This window comes from Schistocerca serialis, chromosome 3, assembly GCF_023864345.2.
Source record: "Schistocerca serialis cubense isolate TAMUIC-IGC-003099 chromosome 3, iqSchSeri2.2, whole genome shotgun sequence".
Classification (NCBI taxonomy): Eukaryota; Metazoa; Arthropoda; class Insecta; order Orthoptera; family Acrididae; genus Schistocerca; species Schistocerca serialis.
This window is the reverse complement of record NC_064640.1, coordinates 205,487,211-205,507,297: the sequence shown is the minus strand read 5'-3', so window position 1 is coordinate 205,507,297 and position 20,087 is coordinate 205,487,211. Positions and strand designations below refer to the sequence as shown.

At 38.4% G+C, this 20,087-nt stretch overlaps 1 protein-coding gene across 1 annotated transcript in view; it reads right to left on the bottom strand.

The window, feature by feature from the left end:
- Positions 1-20,087, bottom strand: part of LOC126469920 (mothers against decapentaplegic homolog 3-like) — a 218,555-nt gene that overhangs the window by 56,258 nt on the left and 142,210 nt on the right. The window contains exon 3 of the mRNA XM_050097312.1: positions 4,672-4,932. Coding sequence (XP_049953269.1) covers positions 4,672-4,932 — 261 coding nt within the window. The remainder of the gene's footprint in view (positions 1-4,671; positions 4,933-20,087) is intronic.

Genomic DNA, 20,087 nt, shown 5'->3' with positions numbered 1-20,087 from the left:
CAAACTGTTCCACTGCACGACCGTGGCGCGGGGCGCGGGGCGCGGACGGTGGAGGGAGCACGCCGCGGGTGGAGGGTATTTAAATTGGCCGCCACCGCGACCGAACCCAGTTCCCTCTGAGCAGCCATGGTGTACGGATCTCCATGCTGGCACATTCACAGGAGCTCAGTCCGTCAGTTCACCTGACGATGGCGACATGTATGATCGCCGAAATATTGTGCCCGTTGGACACTATAGACCAGCAGTACACCCGTGGATATTTTGATTATCAGAAATATAGCTCAGGAAAGTCTACAGTCACACAATGTTTTGCTAAATTAGCAAAAATAGCACTACTTAAAATATGTGACCTCTTTTGATCATAACAGTCAGTTGTTGTGCTTCTACAACTAACAATTATGAGACTATACGGAATAATGTTGAAGAATAATTGTAATATATGAATGTGCCTTTTTTTTTAATAATGAAAATAGTTCTAGCAGAACTAATGTGGGTTTGCAAATCCAGAATCCCAATATTTTATGGAAGGAATGGTTAGTAATACGCTTTTAATGTAGCTTTGAATTTCGGAAAATTAACATTTTTTATCCTATGGAAATGTGTTGTTTTTACACTAACACAATAAATTCCATCTACTACCACAGACAAGAGCTATAGAGTCCATATGAGCAACATTCAATAGTAAATGTAAAGATTATACACACATCAAAAAAAGTTTTCCATCACCCTGATATGACATGCAGGTACTGATCATAAGGTCACCACTGACATTGTTTGTTGGCGTATACATACTTACCACGAGCACTATCTATGGGAGAAACAATACATGCTAATGGATTGCAGCATTTCAGTTGAAAGAAAGGCAACAGTGGGAATGCATTAGCGACGTCTGCAGAATAATAGCGTGAGCATCAATTGTGCAGCAAAGGACAATCGTGACCAACAATTGGGCCCATATCGTCACATTACACACAGAAGGCTTGTCAACCAGGGAAGTTGCTGGACATGTACGCAGGAGTCAAAGTAATGAGGTGCAGATGTGGAACTGGTTCCAATTGACAGGTAGTGTCGAGGACTTACACTGCACAGGCTGTCCACATTTGACAGGTGCACAGGATGACGTATTGCTTACTTTCGAGTCAAAGGAACCCTGTGCTGAATGTTCCAGAACTGAATTCTGGCATTTGAAAAGCCTACAAGACATCTCATATTGGGTCAAATTGTTAGGAGATGTTTGTGTCACAGGAATCTCCACCACCGACAACAGTGGCAACCACCACACCATACACTACAACAACATGGGCTCTGTTACAGATAGGCAATAAATCGTGCATAATGGACACCCTAGGACTGGCATCAGGCATTGTTACGGATGAACCTCCAATATGTCTGTACTGCGATAATTACAGATGACATACTGGAAACAACTCGGTAATATCAACCACCTCCGACAATGCATCTCACATGTGAAGATGGTGGTGGTGGACTGATGTTCTGGCACGGCATACGTGGGGCCACCATACACCTCTTGTGTTGCTGACGGCACTCTACCTGCTCTATGGTACAAGGATGGGATCTTGCAACCAATAGTGAGACCATATAGCTAACATTTTGGAGACCGTTTGGTCTTTACGGACTCAGGTGCTCATTGTGTTGGTCTCGTGAACATGTTCCTTCAGCATGCTAGGATCACCAGACTGGAATGGCTTGTCTGGTCCACAGATATGAACCAAATTGAACATGTATGGGATTGACTGAAACAAGCTGTTTTGGGACCACTGAAGAGCGGGACAATTCGGATCAGGGCTGAGAGCTGGGGAAGGAAATAAGCCGTGTCCTTTCAAAGGAACAATCCCAGCATTTGCCAGAAGCGATTTAGGGAAATCACAGAAAACCTGAATCAAGACGGCCAGATGCAGGTTTGAACTGTTCTCCTCCTGAATGCGAATCCAGTGTGCTAACCACTGCACCACCCCAATTGGTTATCAATGTAGGCAAGAAACAGGAGCAGGCCCAGCACTAAACCTTGGATGATGCTATGTTTGATTTTCCTGCCTTAGGAGCTCAGTTTTGTTCATGTGGAGTAATCTATAAATGTGACCCTACGTTTTCTGTTATGGATATGTTATTATAGTCAGGTAAATGCCATAATGCACTACACGTCAACTGACACTAATTAAATGTCACACATAAGAAAGGTAAATAGCTGCCATAAAGAAAAATGTGCAATCTGAGGCTTCTTGCATATTTTATTCCATGCTGTGCTCCGAGAACCCTTGAAACACAGAGGCTACATATGATACCTAATGCAGTACATGTAGCTGAGGATAAAATTAAAATTAATTAGACACAGGAAGTTGTGACACTAATACAGATGTGCCACCCCTTTTTTTTGCCAGTAGTGTATATGGTAAATATAATTTGATTATTTTTTCTGTAGATCTTACACTGTCATACATAAATTGAAAATGGAATATGTTTATTAATCAATGCAAATAATGTGATGCCTATGTAAATAATTTGTGTAATATAATATATTTTGTACTGGGTCAATACCAATAAAAGTCTTTAGTGAAATGTCGTATCATAAAAATGAACATTAACAGTCACAACTGCAAGAAACTTCTTCTTTATGAGGTTACCATTTTCAGTCCGTTAAGACCATCTTCGGACTTACAACCACGATGGTAGATGGTGGCCACCATCAGGGTCTGTAGATGGTCTAAAACAGACCAAAACCGGTGACTTCATAAAAAAAGAAGTTTCTTGCAGTTGTGACTCTCCATGTTCATTTTTATGCAATAAGAAAACCACCGTACTCCAAGCAAAATGTTCTAAAAAATTATTAAATGTCATATCATTTGTGAAAGAGTGAAGTTATAACAGCTAGCACTGTCTCTCAACGCAGTGTGTTACGTCAGAACGAGTGTGCAGCACAACTACTGCAGAGTGAGACACGAGGGTGAGTGGACATGTGAGCAGTACTTATTGTGGAAAATTAGGCCTATGCAAGGCCACGTTGTTAATTGTGAGGCACAAAGGCATAATAAGTGTGGGCAGATTAATGAGGGTCTATGAACATAAAGATCCTGCCCCATAATTGGTCGTAGTTGATCAAAGCGTGCCCGTGTTATATGGAGCAACACGAGTACTGTCAATGACAGTCAAGACAGTGCCTCAATGGAATTATAAGTTCATATTAGTTTCATTCACATTTTAAACATTGTGAGGCATTACGCAGTGACTATGAGTGACCTTTTAGTTCAATAATATGTGATAATTGTCAAAACTTTAGATTCTCAATCTACTTATTATCCCATGACATTGTCACCTTAATAGGGTCCAAATCCTTTCCTATTATCAATTATTCTAGAGTAATTGTTTAAAGCTAAAGGGACATTTGTAAGAAAGAACAATAACACCAGTTTGTTTCTTGTTGAAAGTATTACTGAGATTAATTATTATAGATGCCGAGCAATTATTAAATATGCCTTAATAAATTAATTCTTCTGTTCAATAATAATTAGAGGCAAAGTTAATTCTTGCAATCCACATTAGGAGTGAAATAAATTCAATTAACTTCAATTAAAGTAGTCCAGAGCAATTAAAGATTCAAGTAAATGGGTATATTCATTTTGCACACTTCATTTTGTATTGACTGTCAAACTATTATTTTGTGTTGATTTGATTTGTATTTTGATGTTGCAATTGTGTTGAAGCTTAACTGTGGTTTATACATGAAAGTGAATTCTAGATAAGGTGAGATAGGAAACCCAAAATGAAATTCTTGTGCAAATTACACGAGTTCTGTGCATGTGAGTAGTTGCTATTGTCAGTTTACATAATTATTACTAAAACAAAAATGGCATTCAGAGTGTTCATTACTTATGCCAATTTATCACTTGAGATTTTACTGGCAATTGAAAACCACTGTTTGCATTTCCCATTATTACTTTGCACCATTTTGTGCTGTTGGAACTGTGTGTGTATCTTCTGTTGACACATGCTTGGCTAAATAGATACATAATCACTGTTGTTCTAATTGTCATTTAGGTGGTGAACAGATTGTCCAGTAGAACTGGCAGTTGTTTAATTACTTCTAAATTATTTCATTTAAGTTTTGTTGTGTAATATTCAAATTTCATGATACTCCTTTTTGTTTTGTACTTTAGTGTATGTGACTTGCATTTTTAAGTATATTAATCACATTTCAGGTAAGCAGAACGGAAGTGAAGTAACTTGCTTGTAAGAGTAACTTGTTGTCCACTTCTCCCCTAACTGCTAACTGTCTTTGGAAATAATTGCTTTATAAGAATTTCTTACACTGTTGATAAATTTGCATTAACTGATTAGTAAGAGGGAGATTAAAAGTATCTTAAATCAGAACTTTGTATCCACCCGAAAGCCAACAGAACTCTAATAGTGTGTGTGTGTGTGTGTGTGTGTGTGTGTGTGTGTGTAGGGGAGGTGGATGGCGGGGTGGGCACTTTGTGCACTAAGAAAAAGTATGCAAGTTCATAAGCTGTGTTACCAAATTTATGTTCTTTTTTATGTGTATTAACAGCTCAATGCTCTCACTGTACTGTGAGATGTTATGTTTGCTCATTTAATTGTTTGTGAGCAATATAACAGATAAGACATATGAAAAAACACTTATTTGTAAATACTCACTCATATTATCACTTCGGTCAATATTGTCACCATCCTCGGACATGTAGCCAGGTGGTGGTGTTTCAGTTGCTGGTAGAGTTGGTGTAGCGGGCAGACCAGGATGTGATGGTGGAGGTGATGGTGTGAACGATGTATTCTCGGGTACTGATGAACACATCTCACCATGGTCATTTTCTGGACTAGTTACCGACAGTGGTGTAGAAACTGAAAATAATTCATCTGGTGGTGTCGGATGACGTGGTACCAAGATAGCTGGTAGTGCTAAAAAGAGATAATTAGTTATGATTTACTCACAATGCTACTTTAAAAAGAATATTATTGCTATGTGATGATTCCACAATGAATTGTGTAGTGCTACAAGAAAATTAGCCTTAAACAACTGTTATTCATGTCTTACTTATTGTGTCATTTTGTTCTTAGAAAAAAGATTATAACATCATCAAACTATCTACATTTCATATTGACAGTATCATGTCCAATGAATATAGCAGGAAGTCCAGAAGCTGTAATTTCTGCAAATAGTGACACTGGACATGCATCAATCAGTTCAATAAAAATTAGTGTGCAACACATTATTCTCAGGAGTCAAATTTTATCACACGCAAACTGAAAGCATTTCTGAATACAAACACCTTATTAATACATGATCAACAAGTTCTGATCAGAAACATAACAAAATAATAATTTACATCATAATGTGTTTTATTTCAACCAAAACTATGGTAATATTCATAGAGTATGTGTTACAACTGAACTGTACTTGTTTTCAGCATGGTAACTGACTTTCTACATAGTGTCATAAGTTTTTTTTCATGTGTAACGACCAGTCACAGTGATGAACAATACACTGTTACCTCAAGAGAGAAAGGGTTTGAGTGCCTGTATAAAGTAAACTCATATGCACACAATAAATCGCAGTTATTCCACTCCCTTCCAAAGAAATCTTAGCTGTCATAGGAAGACTGAAGAAATGTAGCAAGGCAAATTTTAATCATGAATGGTCAATTCTATTGTTTATCTCTTTTTCTAAGCCACTGGAGACCTAGGAATCTCTTAACAGAGGCAAAGTGACTGGATCAAATGGAATACCTGTACAATTCTACATTCTACATACATATTCTGCAAGTCACTATATGGTACATGGCAGAGGGTACCTTATACCATTAATGGTCATTACCTTTCCTGTTCCACTCGCAAATGGAGCAATGGAAAAATAGCTTTCTATATGCTTCCATATGAACCCTAATTCCTTTCATCTTCCCTACATGGTCCCTACACAAGATGTATATTGGTGGCAGTAGAAACGTTTTGCCATCACTTCTAAATGCTGGTTCTTAAACTTTTCTCAACATCAATGACAGAAAACAGTCCTTTGACTTGTATTTTTATCAGAATATAGCCATAATGTCATTCTTAGATGGGACTTCTTGTATGCATAACAAGTAGTCACAGACAGTGAAAGACCAGACTGACTAAGCTATTTCAACAAGCACACATAATACAGATTGCTCTGGGTGGTTGCTTGTTGTTGAAGACATTGTTACCCTGCCATCATCAGTGAGGCGAGTTCCTGTCATCAATCCGGGTGCTCAGTTTAACTATGATGCATTTGTCAATGCCCAAAAGCTACTTAGGCTCAAAAAAGATTGGGGTGATCAAGGAAAACTTTGGATCATTATTTGTCATGAACAGACAACTCTACCCTAAAGGTATGAGTGTAGGACCAGCTGAACCAGTCTAGGACAGTCAGCTAAATGCCATCGATGTATAATCATGTTCTGGTACCACTATACACAATGCAGTGAAGGAAGCTACTATCGAACTGCCAATAGCATCTGGCCTGACTGAGGAAGAACTGAAGCAAGTGTTAGCCATTCTGCGCCCATTTTCGAATGCTTTCAAATCCAGAGTGGAGAAAACACACACCAAGTGACCCAGGGTAAGCAACCATATCAGTAATGGAGATCATCTGCTGATTAGCCAGTGTTCGCACAGAGTGTTGCCGGCTGAACTACAGGTAATCTTTCATAAAGTAGAGAAGATGCTGCAAGATGACATTATTGAACCTTCAAAGAGTCCTCGGTCCTCTGCTGGGATCCTCGTGAAGGATAAGAATGGCACATGACATTTCTGTTTCAACTGCTGACGACTGAACAAAATCATGAAAAAGATATCTACTGCTGGCCATACAGCAATGGCATCCTAGACAGCTCGAAAGGAGTAAAGTATTTCTCAGCTACGGACTTATGTTTGCAGTTATGCTATTTAGACTACGGACAACCTGCTCAGACACCTTAAATGGATGATGTCTTTGCTCTCTGGATGATACAGTCACTTTTTTTTCCAGACATTTCAAGAAGATCTAAGCTGCTAGACAACCGTGTCGACGTGCATTCAAGACTGCAGGTCTCGACCTCAATCCAAAGTTTTATGCCGCTATATGCCAGCAAGCAGTTAGGATCGGTAGCAATCCCCGTGCCATAAAGCACAGATAGTCACTTAGCACATGAATGTAGGTGCAAGCAGGAGCCATACTGTACCAGACGAGACACAGAATACGGTGATTCATGTTGTGAAGCTCGGCGGAAAACGCACAACTTTGTTTATTAATTTTAACTGTTTAAATGTTAGTGTACGACTCCAACTAGACAGTCGACATTATCCACACTGACAGCTTCTTAATCACGATTTCAGTAACTTTGAGATAAAACTCACTTTTTTAATTAGAATTTTATTTCATAGAATCGCTGTGAAGGTGGTACAAAACACTAAAGCTAGCTTAGTAGGCAATTTAGAATGAACTTTCAAGATGTTTACATAGACAGTCTTTGACTAGTATTCGGGCTGCCAAAATGTAGCATCTCTGTGAGGTAATATTATATTTTTTTTCAAATCGAGTCAGCATTAGGAAACGTTTAACTGGCAGTCTCTGTGTAGTTTTTGGGGCTGGAGGGGACACGGACCTAGACGACAGCCGCCAGGTGAGCGGTCGGCAACTGGCAGACAGCGGTCCAGAAAATTGGACAGCCAACAATATTTTTAAAGTGTATTCAAGAAAATTATTTAAAAAATTAATTTTTTGTAGATAACAATACATTTGAGTGCCACCCTTACCACTTATAATAGTATTTTACAAGTAACTGAGTGACTCATTTGGTTTGAGTTGTTAATGGTTAGCAGGTATATTAAATACACAGTCGCTATGCTGCGTAGCACAGGAGGGTGCCCTGGAGAGCACGCTGGCCAGCTGTCACAGTCTGTTGCATTGATTCACACAAAAGTTCTGCACACCTGATGGCAATACAAGAATTTTATTTATTGAAATATGAAATTTTATAAATTGATTTATGACTCTGGCAACCTCAAAGGCCTCTTTTAATTGGAGCAGGCATATTCATTTTAATGCTACTTGAACGAAAGCTCAACGCTGCTTTATGAAACTTCGATGTGAAATGATAAATCTTTCGGGTAGGTGTACAGGGCGGCAGCAACCTGTGACATGGAAGGGGCTTCTTTCTGGTGCACTGGTAAGTGCTTTGTGCTGGGTGTCGGTATCTTTATGAAGAACAAATATAAATAAAATAGAAAAATGTTGTCGATACTCCATCAAGAATCGTTGCAACCATGTATGGAGCTGTCATTAATCTGTCTTGTAATAACAAGAAGCTTATAATTTTTCTTTGCATCGATTTCTTTTTTCTTTCTTTTTCTTTTTACATTACATTACGTGATAGGCCTGGAGTTGTTCCAAGTTTGCCTCATACACAATGAAACTGCTGCCTGTGTTAGACGCGTCAATTTAAAGCAACATTAGCCAACATATCATCAACAATTCCATAAAATTTTCCTCTGGGTAGCGAAGCTCATCAAAATAATCTCTAGGCACATACTCCTTCCCACAAAAAGAGCATGACCTTACAAAATCGATCTATGAGCGGGCAAGCAAAAATCTGCCGAAAAAGTGTTGCACGTGTGTTAGGCGCTTAATAAGCAGCAGAAGCCATTTTATGACACTGCAATAAGGGGGGGGGGGGGGGAATAATGTTGGAAGTGGCTCTGGCACTTTTTGCAGACAAAAAAAGGATGTTGTTGACACAAGAATCCAAACTGCATGTATATAAAAGTCTACTCTCCATCAGCTTTGCAAGAATTTTCCTTACTGTGCTGGCACCAGCACACCATGCGGCACAGAGATTACGAGAGTATCAATAGAGGCCAACAACAAGTCTCGCTGGAAATGTGCTGCCAAGGCCCTCTCAGCCACCAGTATTTAGGATCGCCGCCATGGCCCAGAGGGTCAGTTAGTATAGCCAGTTAGTTAGAGCCTGTTACGCCAGTTAGTTCGAGTCAGTACACTGTGGAGTTCTGGCATGTCACCAAGACTGAGCTGCAGACTTAGCCTCTAGCACAGAGACAGGCAGCACATAGCAACCTTATAGTGAACATAGTGGACTTCTACTTAAACAGCATTAAGGCTACGTGGACTATGCAGAAGAGAGCTTGTACCACAGCACATGGAAACCTAAGTAGCTCTTTCTTTATGAATATAGAACCAGTTATTAATTGTGTGCAGTTTGTGTTATAGAACGAGGATACCAGCCACCAACTAACATCCTCTCCTTGCTTCCCATGGTGCAGCTCTACAGAAACAACAAGGTGACATAAAAGTGGCTAAAGAGAATACAACACATACAGTTAACACATGAAAGTTAGGAAGAAGTCTATACAGAAATAGAAGTGAATAGGAAATTCTCCGTTTCATGTCTGAGTTTAAACTAAAATTTGAAGAAACATTCCCCAAAGCATTAATTCCTATTGGAACACCCACTAAAAAAATGGTTCAAATGGCTCTGAGCACTATGGGACTTAACATCTGAGGTCATCAGTCCCCTAGAACTTAGAACTACTTAAACCTAACTAACCTAAGGACATCACACACATCCATGCCTGAGGCAGGATTCGAACCTGCGACTGTAGCAGTCAGGCGGTTCCAGACTGAAGCGCCTACAGCCGCTTGGCCACACTGGCTGGCTACACCCACCAAAAATAAATGGATTAGTAAAGGAATTAAAAATCTGCTCAAACTTGTAAATACCTAAACTCCATTAAAAAGGACAATAGCGATCCAGATTTTTTGCACTACTACAAAAACTACAAAAGAATCTACAGGAAGGTACTCAATACTGAAAAAAAAAGGCCAATAATTGGTTGATAAATTTCCCCAATAATGAAAGTAAAGCTACATGGGCTGTAGTGAAACAAGAAACAGGAACTGTGAAGCAGAGGTGTACAAACACACAAATCAAGAACAAGGAAACCGAGCAAGTAACCCGAAAGAACTAGCAAATGATGTGAATACCTACTTTAGCAGCATTGCAATAAAGTTAGAGAAAAATTTTGCAAAAGTGTTAATCAACCAACACAGTAGCATATAGCTAACTTGATGGTATTGCTTCCAGCTACTGACAAGGAAGAATGGAATGTTGTAAGGCAATTAAAGAACCAAACCTCTGCAGGTTTACATGAAATTCCAGTGCATGTGCTGAAAAAAAATGCATAAAAGGTACAAACCTCCACTAACAGAAATCATAAATGAATCCTTAAAAACTGGTTGCTTCCCTGACTATCTGAGGCATGCAAAAATTTTTACAGTTCACAAGAAAGGTGGTGTAGAAAACACTGAGAACTACAGACCAACAGCCCTATCGTCATCCTTTTCCAAAGTGATAGAGACAATAATGAAAAACAGGTTTATGAGCTACTTAAGCAAATTCAAATTCCTTTGTAATGACCAGTATGGTTTCAGGCCTCGCAGAGGCACAGAATCCACAATAGCACAATTCACAAATACAGTTTTAGAAGCACTAGATGAGAACAGTTATGTAACTGGCCTTTTCCAAGACCTGTCTAAAGCATTTGATACAGTTGATGATCAGAAAATGTTGCACAAGTTAGAGGTAGTGTTACTCAAATATCGATAGTTGACACATCCTATTATCAACAGTATTTTTAAAAGTTATTGATGTATTGATTAACTATCGATTGTTTTGGGCAGGTATTTCAAATGAAAAATAGCTTTCTAAAAATTTTATTGCTTAAAATACAATACTACTAGATATGCATATTTTGTTGTATAAAAAGTACGGTATTTAAATTCTTGTCCTTTAGTCTGTTGTTTAAAATACAACTATATAAGATATATGTAAGGTGTTTAAATTCTTCTCCTTTAGTCTATTGCGTTTTTAAGTAATTGTTTATCTTGCCTTGGAGAAAACCCTCTATACAGGAACTGAAGTCGCTGGACACCACAAAAATTTACAGGCCATTACACGGAACATAATGTTAGATTTTGCACAATATCCTAATACACAAGCATACTTGTCTATTACAGGTTTTTCAAAATATTGACGTAGGTCCATTATGGAATCACTGACTGGTGTAACGATATCGACGTTAGGCTGTTGCTAATTTGGGGGAAAAAAAAAATTATGAACATCCGATTTTAAACTGTTGGACTATCAGTAGACATATTAGCATTGCTCATGGATGTTTCTGTTTCAGGTATTGTTCTTGGTGTTGATGTGACGATAGCAGCATACTCTTTCTGAAGTAATTTTGCAGCGAGGTCTGCCTCTTGAAACGTCCTGAAACGAAGTTTTTAAACCTAGGATCTAATAATGTCACAATCATATTAACAGTCAATGTGTTAAATGGTTTAACTCTTTCATTGCCTGATTTAATGAAGGAATCCACAAGACTTCCTCCTTCATTAGTTGTCAAGGTGCTCGTGTAAGAGGTATAATGACCCCTCTGAGATTGTTGTTGCTACGTCAAAAGGTTCCCGAAGATCTATTATCTGTGAGGGTAGGCAGTGCATTTGAACTTTCATTGATCGTAATCTCAAGCTCTTCTTTTGAATGTGCGGCACGAGCTGTTCCATCGAGTCGGCGCCTCTTGTATCAGTCTCAGTTATTGATTGATTGCTGTTTTTCGAATACTGCGCAGTTTGTCACGGGATAGTGTAAAGTTATGAAAGAAAGTCACAGTAGCTTTTGTTCTCAATAAAAGTTTGGAAAATGTTTCTGTTTTGAAACAGTCTTGTACTGTTAAATTGATGCAGTGGGCAAAACAAGGTGAATGTTGAATCCTTAAAATTTAGGCAGCGTTGTCTGCAACCACTACCACTGTCTTATCATGGATATTATATTCTAGTAAGATTTGATTGATGACCTGAAAAAAAAATGTAATGTTAAAGTAACCTGCCAGTATGTCTGAAATTTTGCATAATATTGTCAAAAATTTTTTTTTTTTTTTTTTTTTTTTTTTTTTTTTTTTTTTTTTTTTTTTTCAATGTCTTGTTATACGAAAAATTACTTTTCTACATAAAAATGTAATTCTCGTAGAAATTGGGTCAATATATTACTTGTCGATGTTATGTTGAGCTTCAGTGTCTTAGAATCAAGGGGAATGCGGGAAGAGGAAGCAGAAGAAGAGGGTCATCATAAGGAATAGGGATGCGAGAGGGGAATTGTTTACTGGTCTGTCACGCAATGCTGTTACCTTAGGTGTGCATACTTGCTGACGAACTGCAGTAGATATGGTATAAACTGCACATGGGAATAACAAGATTGAAACTGTGTTGAAGAGATGAAGGGTGGCTTCTTCACTCATTATGTTTTTTCTCAGTTGAGTTGACACTAAGTACAAAACAAAAGGGCCATCACTCTACTGCAGTGCTACAGCTGCTACATCGCTGAGATCGGCAGCACTTGTGATTTTACTGCACTCAACATAAAGTGTGTAGCTTGTAGAAGTACTGTTGGGTGTTTTGGCTTTCACTGGGGGAAGCGCACGGAGTGGTATAAAGAGCACAATACGGTATTAACGAAGGATAAGGAAAGGTGCGGCAAGAGACAGCAATGCTGGCACCTTCGCCCACCATACCGATTCCTATAATATACCAGCGCCGCTCAAAGTTTGCACTTGACACAACCTGATAGTGTTTCGTTGGCTTCACTGTAGCAGTGATACAAAAGCTTTCATTACACAATAACTGAAAATTTTCCATTACCACTGGAAAGTTCTGATTCAGTTAGTAAAGCCTATATTTACAACTTGCTGTAGTTAGTCCTTTTTGGCAAATATATGCATTAATACCGACACTGTTTTATAAGTACCGAAAGTTTTAATTCTTTTCTTATTTGCTAACACAATTGAAGAAGTCCATTTAAATCACCACAAAAGCAAGTTGTTTATATAGTAACTGTAATGCCAATGCCAGCTGATTTTGCAATGTTGCATTAAGTTTGGTTCAAGTGCTGTTGGGATTTGTGTTAGTTTCTCACATATTAGTATACTATTGCACAAACTATCAAGTGAAAACTTCGGGCGCGGAAGTAACAATGTTTTGAGAAAGCACATTATAGAGAGATCTATGTTCAAATGTGTTGCTTATTTGTAGTAATGAATAAGAAAATATATTAAGCCTGTTGTAACGCAATTATTCACTGATTTGTTAAGGTTGGCAGTGTCCATAAACAGAACACAAATGGCATGATGGCTTCAGATTTCTATCGACAAGAGGGATGAGGGGGAATGGGGGTGGGGAGGGGAGTGGTGAAACTGCCAAGAATTGACTAACACCGACATGTACCGATCACAAGAATGAAACGAAACTCAGCATGGCAATGACGAGCTAAAGAAAGAAACATTTTAAAAATGTTAGTTACATGTGCATAGATTCTGTGTTGTGATGACCTGCAGTTTTTGATACTTTTAATATGGGTGAAACTAATTTTTCACCTATAATCAAGTGGCAAGTCTATGTCAGCATGCTTTCATTCATGTTGCTTTTCCACATGTCCGTTGTAAAAGTAAAAAAATTACGTTTTCTGAGGGCTTTCTCTAATTTATTTTTTATCTCTTCCTATAGTTTTGAGACCAGTAAATATTTGAATGTGGTTTTATCTGGCAACTCATATCTGCTGTCTAAGGCATAAACAGTTTTTTTCAAACTTTGATGGTCGGAAGTTACATACGGTAGCATATCGATAGCAATCATTTTTTAATAAAGACATTCTTTTTTACTTTTGAACTGGCATCATACAACTGTGTTCTGTTAAAATAGTTTTTTATGGAGCTTCTCGATTCTTTTGGTTGCACCTTTTGCAATTGATCTAGCTCACAAGTTGATCCCTCACCTTTCAATTCTATTACTAATTCGTGGTTCCTAGTTTTTCACCACGCTTTCTTTTTAGTGGTCTCTTAAATTATTGCTATTACCTGATAATGTTCATAATCTTTAACGCAGAAATAATGCTTTACAACCTGACTATTATCCCCCACTTTCTTGAAAAAATTCCACACACATGTTTGATTTTTATGGTTCATTTTAAAAACAACAACAAAAACTTATTTATGTGTGTCTTACACGAGCAAAATAATCTTGGAAGGGTGGAATTCCTCAGCCAATAGATACTATCGGTGGTGTGCAAAAAAGTACTGATCGCTTTATGTCAGCACCATTCTGAACACTTCTTCGCTACTGTGCTGTTTGTCTCACGGCTGCTAGTGCCAGCAATACAACAGTTGTGGCACTAGTGTTGTGTGATGAATAATCCTGTTGTTGTGTGGCGCTTAAATAATGAAATAAGATGACAAAGAAGCCATTGTTGGTACACTGAGGTCACATCCTATGATACCTGTGGAGCCAGAAGCTTTAGAGGTAGAATTACTCCCCGTGAGGCTCAAAGAATTACTAACCAGGTTGCAGAATGATGTAAACTCGAAGAAATGAAAAAGAAAATAATAATGGTGAGCTTATTCACCTGTTGCACAAGTTTCAAGCAAGGGGTTACAGCATTAACGGGCAAGAGCTTAAGAAATATCTACAGGAGTTGAAGTTTTGCAAAAACATTCCTGGACATTCACAGTCAACTCTTGGCAAGAAGAGATTAGGTTTGTCTCACATCCACCGAAACATTCACATTTCTCTCGAATTACTTATGAATATACACTCCAATGCTGTGAAAGCAGACAGCATGTAAATACAACTGTATATTTTAATGATTATGTCCAGCAACCATACAAATAAAATACTTGACACTCAACGGGTTGTGCTTTTACTTTATTCAGTTTTGTGGGAGCTGGTATATTCTTGAAGGAACATGCATCGCTAATCGACCACAACATGTGCAACCAACATATGAATGATATTTGTGCTTCTGCAAAAGCAGAAGTGACGGAGGGGCATTAGGACTTTGTCAGTGTTTGGTGTTTTCGAATCACTTTACACATTAACAATGTAAAACTGAAAACACTTGTAAGCACAATGAGGACACAGAAACAGAAAGTGTGATTAATTAATAACAACAATAAATGTATTTATTTTAAAATGCGTTATACAGTACAATCAGAAACACTTAACAAATCTTTAAAATGTCATTTTTTTCGCTAATAACTGCACTGTGTTACAAATAAGCAAGCTCACACATTTGAAGATTAAAATCAGTATAATGTACATTCACAAATCTATGTTATTTAAGTGTGTACTTTTTACCATAATCATCTGATTGGTATGAGATATACACAACCATGAGTTGTCATCACTGAAAGACATAAGAAAATTCCTTCTTTCACCACCCTTCCCCCACAGTGACTAATCTATTAACCACTTAATTTATAAACAACTTAGACTGGCTAAGGTGCCAGCATATTTGTTGTTGATTAAATACCTCCACACAATCCACTTTCAGTCAGCGCTCCATGGAGGTAATAGCAACCAACAATTTTTCAGCCATCAGTTCAAAAAGAATTACATTGTAAATGATATGAATACCGAAAGTTAAACCAGATTACTGATAGAAACGATAGTGCAGATACTATCGATTGATCAATAGTTTATCAATGATTACGTAACACTAGTTAGAGGCACTAAGAGTAAGAGGAGTGGTTAGCAAATAGTTTCGTTTATATCTAGAAAACAGAGTACAGTCAGTAGAGATCACACGTCTCCAGTGGATCAAAGTACACTCAGAAACATATATTGGATCCACAACATATCAGTATTGGGGTCCCTCAAGGATGTCCACTGGGCCCAGTATTGTTCCTGGTATATATAAATGATTTCCCACAAAACATCAGCCATGGAGAGAAGATATTGTTTGCTGATGACAGCAACATATTAATCACCAGGAACACACCAGCACAAATGCTGGAAAATTCTACTGACGTGCTGAGGAATGTCTACAAATGGTTGCAGGAAAACAAAGTCACCCTCAAGATAAAGAAAACAAATACAATATGCTTTAGAATTAATATGAAACAGATTCCCTTAAATTTAAAACTAGATAACTTCTCCATAGATGATGCTCCTACAAAAAAAATTATTCGGGTTGCACACTGACAACCAAATGAAGTGGAATGAGCGTGCTATGAAACTCTCGAAAAAGATATCCACAACATGTTACTCACTTATAGTCCTTGCATCCGCATGCACTGATGACTGTCTGAGAACTGTATACTTTAGTTATGTTCATTCAGTAATCAGTGATGGTATAATTTTCTGGAGAAACAGTGCTCAGAATTTACAAACAGAATTTAAAACGCAAAAGAGAGCAGTAAGAATTTATCGAGAAAAGCAGTACGTGGGCCCACTGTAGAGAATTTTTCAAAATGTTAGAAATTCTAACTGTACCTTGTGAATTTATATTCCAAACCATAGTGTATATTAAGAAAAATATGGTAAATTATAGTACAAATAGCAGTTTTCATAACTATAGTACAATAACAAGTCACTGTCTTCACCTAGACAGAAAAAATCCACATAAGACTCAAAATAGTTTCTTGTATGAAGGTATAAAACAGTATAATAAACTACTGCAGAAAATGAAAGAAACAGATAACATGTACTGCTTTAGGAAAAATCTTAAATTGTATTTGCAGGAACACTGTTTTTACACTGTAAGTGAATTCCTTAGTAAAAATGATTGTAAATAACTTTTGTCTCATAATGTTTAACAACATGTAACAAAAAACTGTTCAAATATGTGACTGTACACAAACTGACAATGTCCATACATTTTAAAATGTCTATGTTGTTGTTGTGGTCTTCAGTCCTGAGACGGGTTTGATGCAGCTCTCCATGCTACCCTATCCTGTGCAAGCTGCTTCATCTCCCAGTACTTACTGCAACCTACATCCTTCTGAATCTGCTTAGTGTATTCATCTCGTGGTCTCACTAACCAAAACGGCCTTGCTGTGAAGGTACTGTGAATGGCTGAAAGCAAGGGGAAACTACGGCCGTAATTTTTCCCGAGGGCATGCAGCTTTACTGTATGGTTAAATGATGATGGCGTCCTAAAATGTCTAAGGATGGCTAAATAAATAAATTGAATGCAAGATTCTAACTGTGGCTTTCCTGAAAGACATTCTGAAATGTTGAAATTCACTGAAGTACCAAGCTACACAGAAATGGGAAATTAATATGTGATCTGATACAAAGCATGTCTTCTTCCCGTCACAAGCTGAATATCGTTGAAAAAGAAATGTAATTCAAAAGTATTTTCACTTTCCAACAGTTCTTGAATATAAAATTTTTTCTGAAACAGACATTGCAGCATTTTCAAATTTTATGTCTGATCTTAGGAAGGAATTTGCAGCAAGATTCCAAGACTTCGCTGAGATAGAGAAGTTAATGCGGTTCTTAAAATCGCCTTTTGAAGTTTGTCCAATAGCAGAATGGACTGATGTGGCTGTGAAATTGTTCTGCCAATCAAAGCCTTTCCTCCAAATGGACATAATGGTCTTGAAGGAAGACATCTCCTTCAAACATGTAAAACTGTGTCCATCGAAGAATTTTGGAGGAAACATTTTCCAGAAAAATAAGGAAATTGCAAAAAATTTACCTGCTATTGTGTTTGTCTCCACATATGCCTGTGAACTTTGTGTTCTCCAGTGTCTGTTGTACATGGTCTATTTACTGTTGAACCAGCCATAAAAGTGCCACAAGACTGCAAATGAATTAAATGAATTTTCTCCCATTGATTTCTGAATACAATTATGCCCACCTATAGTTATTCATGTTATTCTCTGAGTGAAAATTAAAATAATATTAGTAAGGAACATGAGTTGCCTTTTTTCTTTCTCTTTTTTTCTTTTTGACCTCGATACAAATTTTCAAAAGTACCCGGACCCCATCCACGACAGCACAGGGGCCCGAACCTCAGTTGTGTTCCAACCGCTCACTTTGCAATATTGCTACATCTAGGCGCTCTATTTGGTTCAATCTCCAGGCTTGTCATTCTGTCGTGTCATCTTCGTCATTCATTCATCACTTTTGTTGCCTTTCTCTAATTTTCGGTGACTCACTATCAACATCCTTGGTCAATTGGCCAGTGTATCCCAGTCATATCCAGTTACTATAATTTTTGCTGCCTTTTTAAACTCTTCCACACTCGGTTGATGCAAGTGGGTACGGAACAGCAGCAGAATTGCTTTGAATGGAAACAGAATGAGATGAAGAGGCACATAAAACGATAGTGTTTGTGAGTCATTTGCTACAACCTGCAGACTGTAATTATGGTATTTCAGAATTAGAGGCTTTAGCCATAGTACTCGGTGTGCAGAAGCTCGAACCTTACTTGCTAGGTCACAAAGTGATAATATAAAGTGACAGTCTTAAAAACTTGCAAATTAAGGCACGCGAGACTCACAAGGTGCCGAGAAGTGTAAAACTGTGCAAAGAATCGGGAACTCCTTTAACGGAGAAGGATGAAGTACATACTTTCAACATCGCAGCGCGTCAGCAATCGTTGGTTAATATATTAAAAAACTAGAAACCCGCCTCGATTGCGAAAAAAGCACCTAGTGTTAACCTAGGTTTCAGCGTAGATAACTGCACCTTCTTCAGAACAATAAAACCCCCAAGTGCCTAAGAAGACCTTTGTCAATGATTAAAAGAACACCATAGCTATATAATTATAAATGAAAAAAAAAAGAAAACACAAACAGCACATATGTAAAAAGTCAAAACCACTACTTAACTTAATGGTGTAAGCTCCACCTCACACCGGCCTATGTTCGATGGGCCATGACCCACCATAAACTGCCAAAATTTATGGCGGGTCATGGCCCATCGAACATTGGCCGGTGTGAGGTGGAGCTTACACCATTAAGTTAAGTAGTGGTTTTGACTTTGTACATATGTACTGTTTGTGTTTTCCTTTCTTTCGTTTATAAATGTATAGCTATGGTGTTCTTTTATTCATTGATGAAGGTCTTCTTAGGCACTTGTGGGTTTTACTGTTCTGAAGACGGTGTAGTTATCTACGCCGAAACCTAGGTTAACACTAGGTGCTTTTTTCGCAAACGAGGCGGGTTTCTAGTTTTTTAATATGAAGTACATACCTTTGCTACGCGTGAAGTCGAACAGGAAACTGCCTCGAAGAAAGTCTTTGAGAACTTAAGGAGAGGGCAAAATGATGACGATATACTGAAGCTAATGAAAACTCATTTAGGGGATCCCAGTTGTCCTAAGGCAGCCCAGTACTATTGCCTACACAATGGAATTTTTTTTCTACAGACAAAAGTTAAATTCAGCAGAACGGAAGCTATGTCTCCCTCACATAGCACGTTTCCTATTGCTGTGCCAATGAACTCAACGATGTCACGTAGCACGATTCAGGTGTTGTCATCGATCTTTTGCCTAGAAGGTTTAAATGAAGTAATAGTGCCAGACAACGGCCGTCAGTTCACATCCCATGAGTTTGAAACATTTTGTGAATACAATGGCACACTGCATCTAACTAGTGCACCATTCCATCCACAGTCAAACAGTGAAGCAGAATGTTTTGTCAGAACATTCAAGCAGCAGATGGCCAAACTTCGCTCTGACAACACCAGGAATCAAGCCTTGCAACTGTTTCTTGCCTTGTATCACTCACACCCACGAGATGGAACATTGCCAGCGGAATTGCTTCACAGCCACCACCATCGCACATTGCTCCACCCCCCTCAGCATCCAGCATGACATGAAGGCCACAAGTATCATGTCGTGCTGCACGATATTGTCATCTACAGGGTTTTTAGCGGCAGCAGACAATGGGCGTGAGGAGAACTCATCCATCGACTTGGTGCTTGCATGTATCTTATTTCAGATTCCAATGGTTTGCAGTGCCACCATCAAAATCAACTTCGCCTGTGTCATGTACACGATGATCTTTCAGTCTCTTTTCCCCCCAGATTCACGGGTCCAGAGGACAGTGTGGCCACAGCAGCCGCCAGACAGTGTTATCACAACATCACAGGACAACCCCATGGAGATGGGGCCTCTGCCTCCACTCGCCCTACCGATGGAGCTGGATCCGCCCACACCGCAGCAGTCGCCACCCTCTTCATCTGGTTCATGGCAGCAAGAG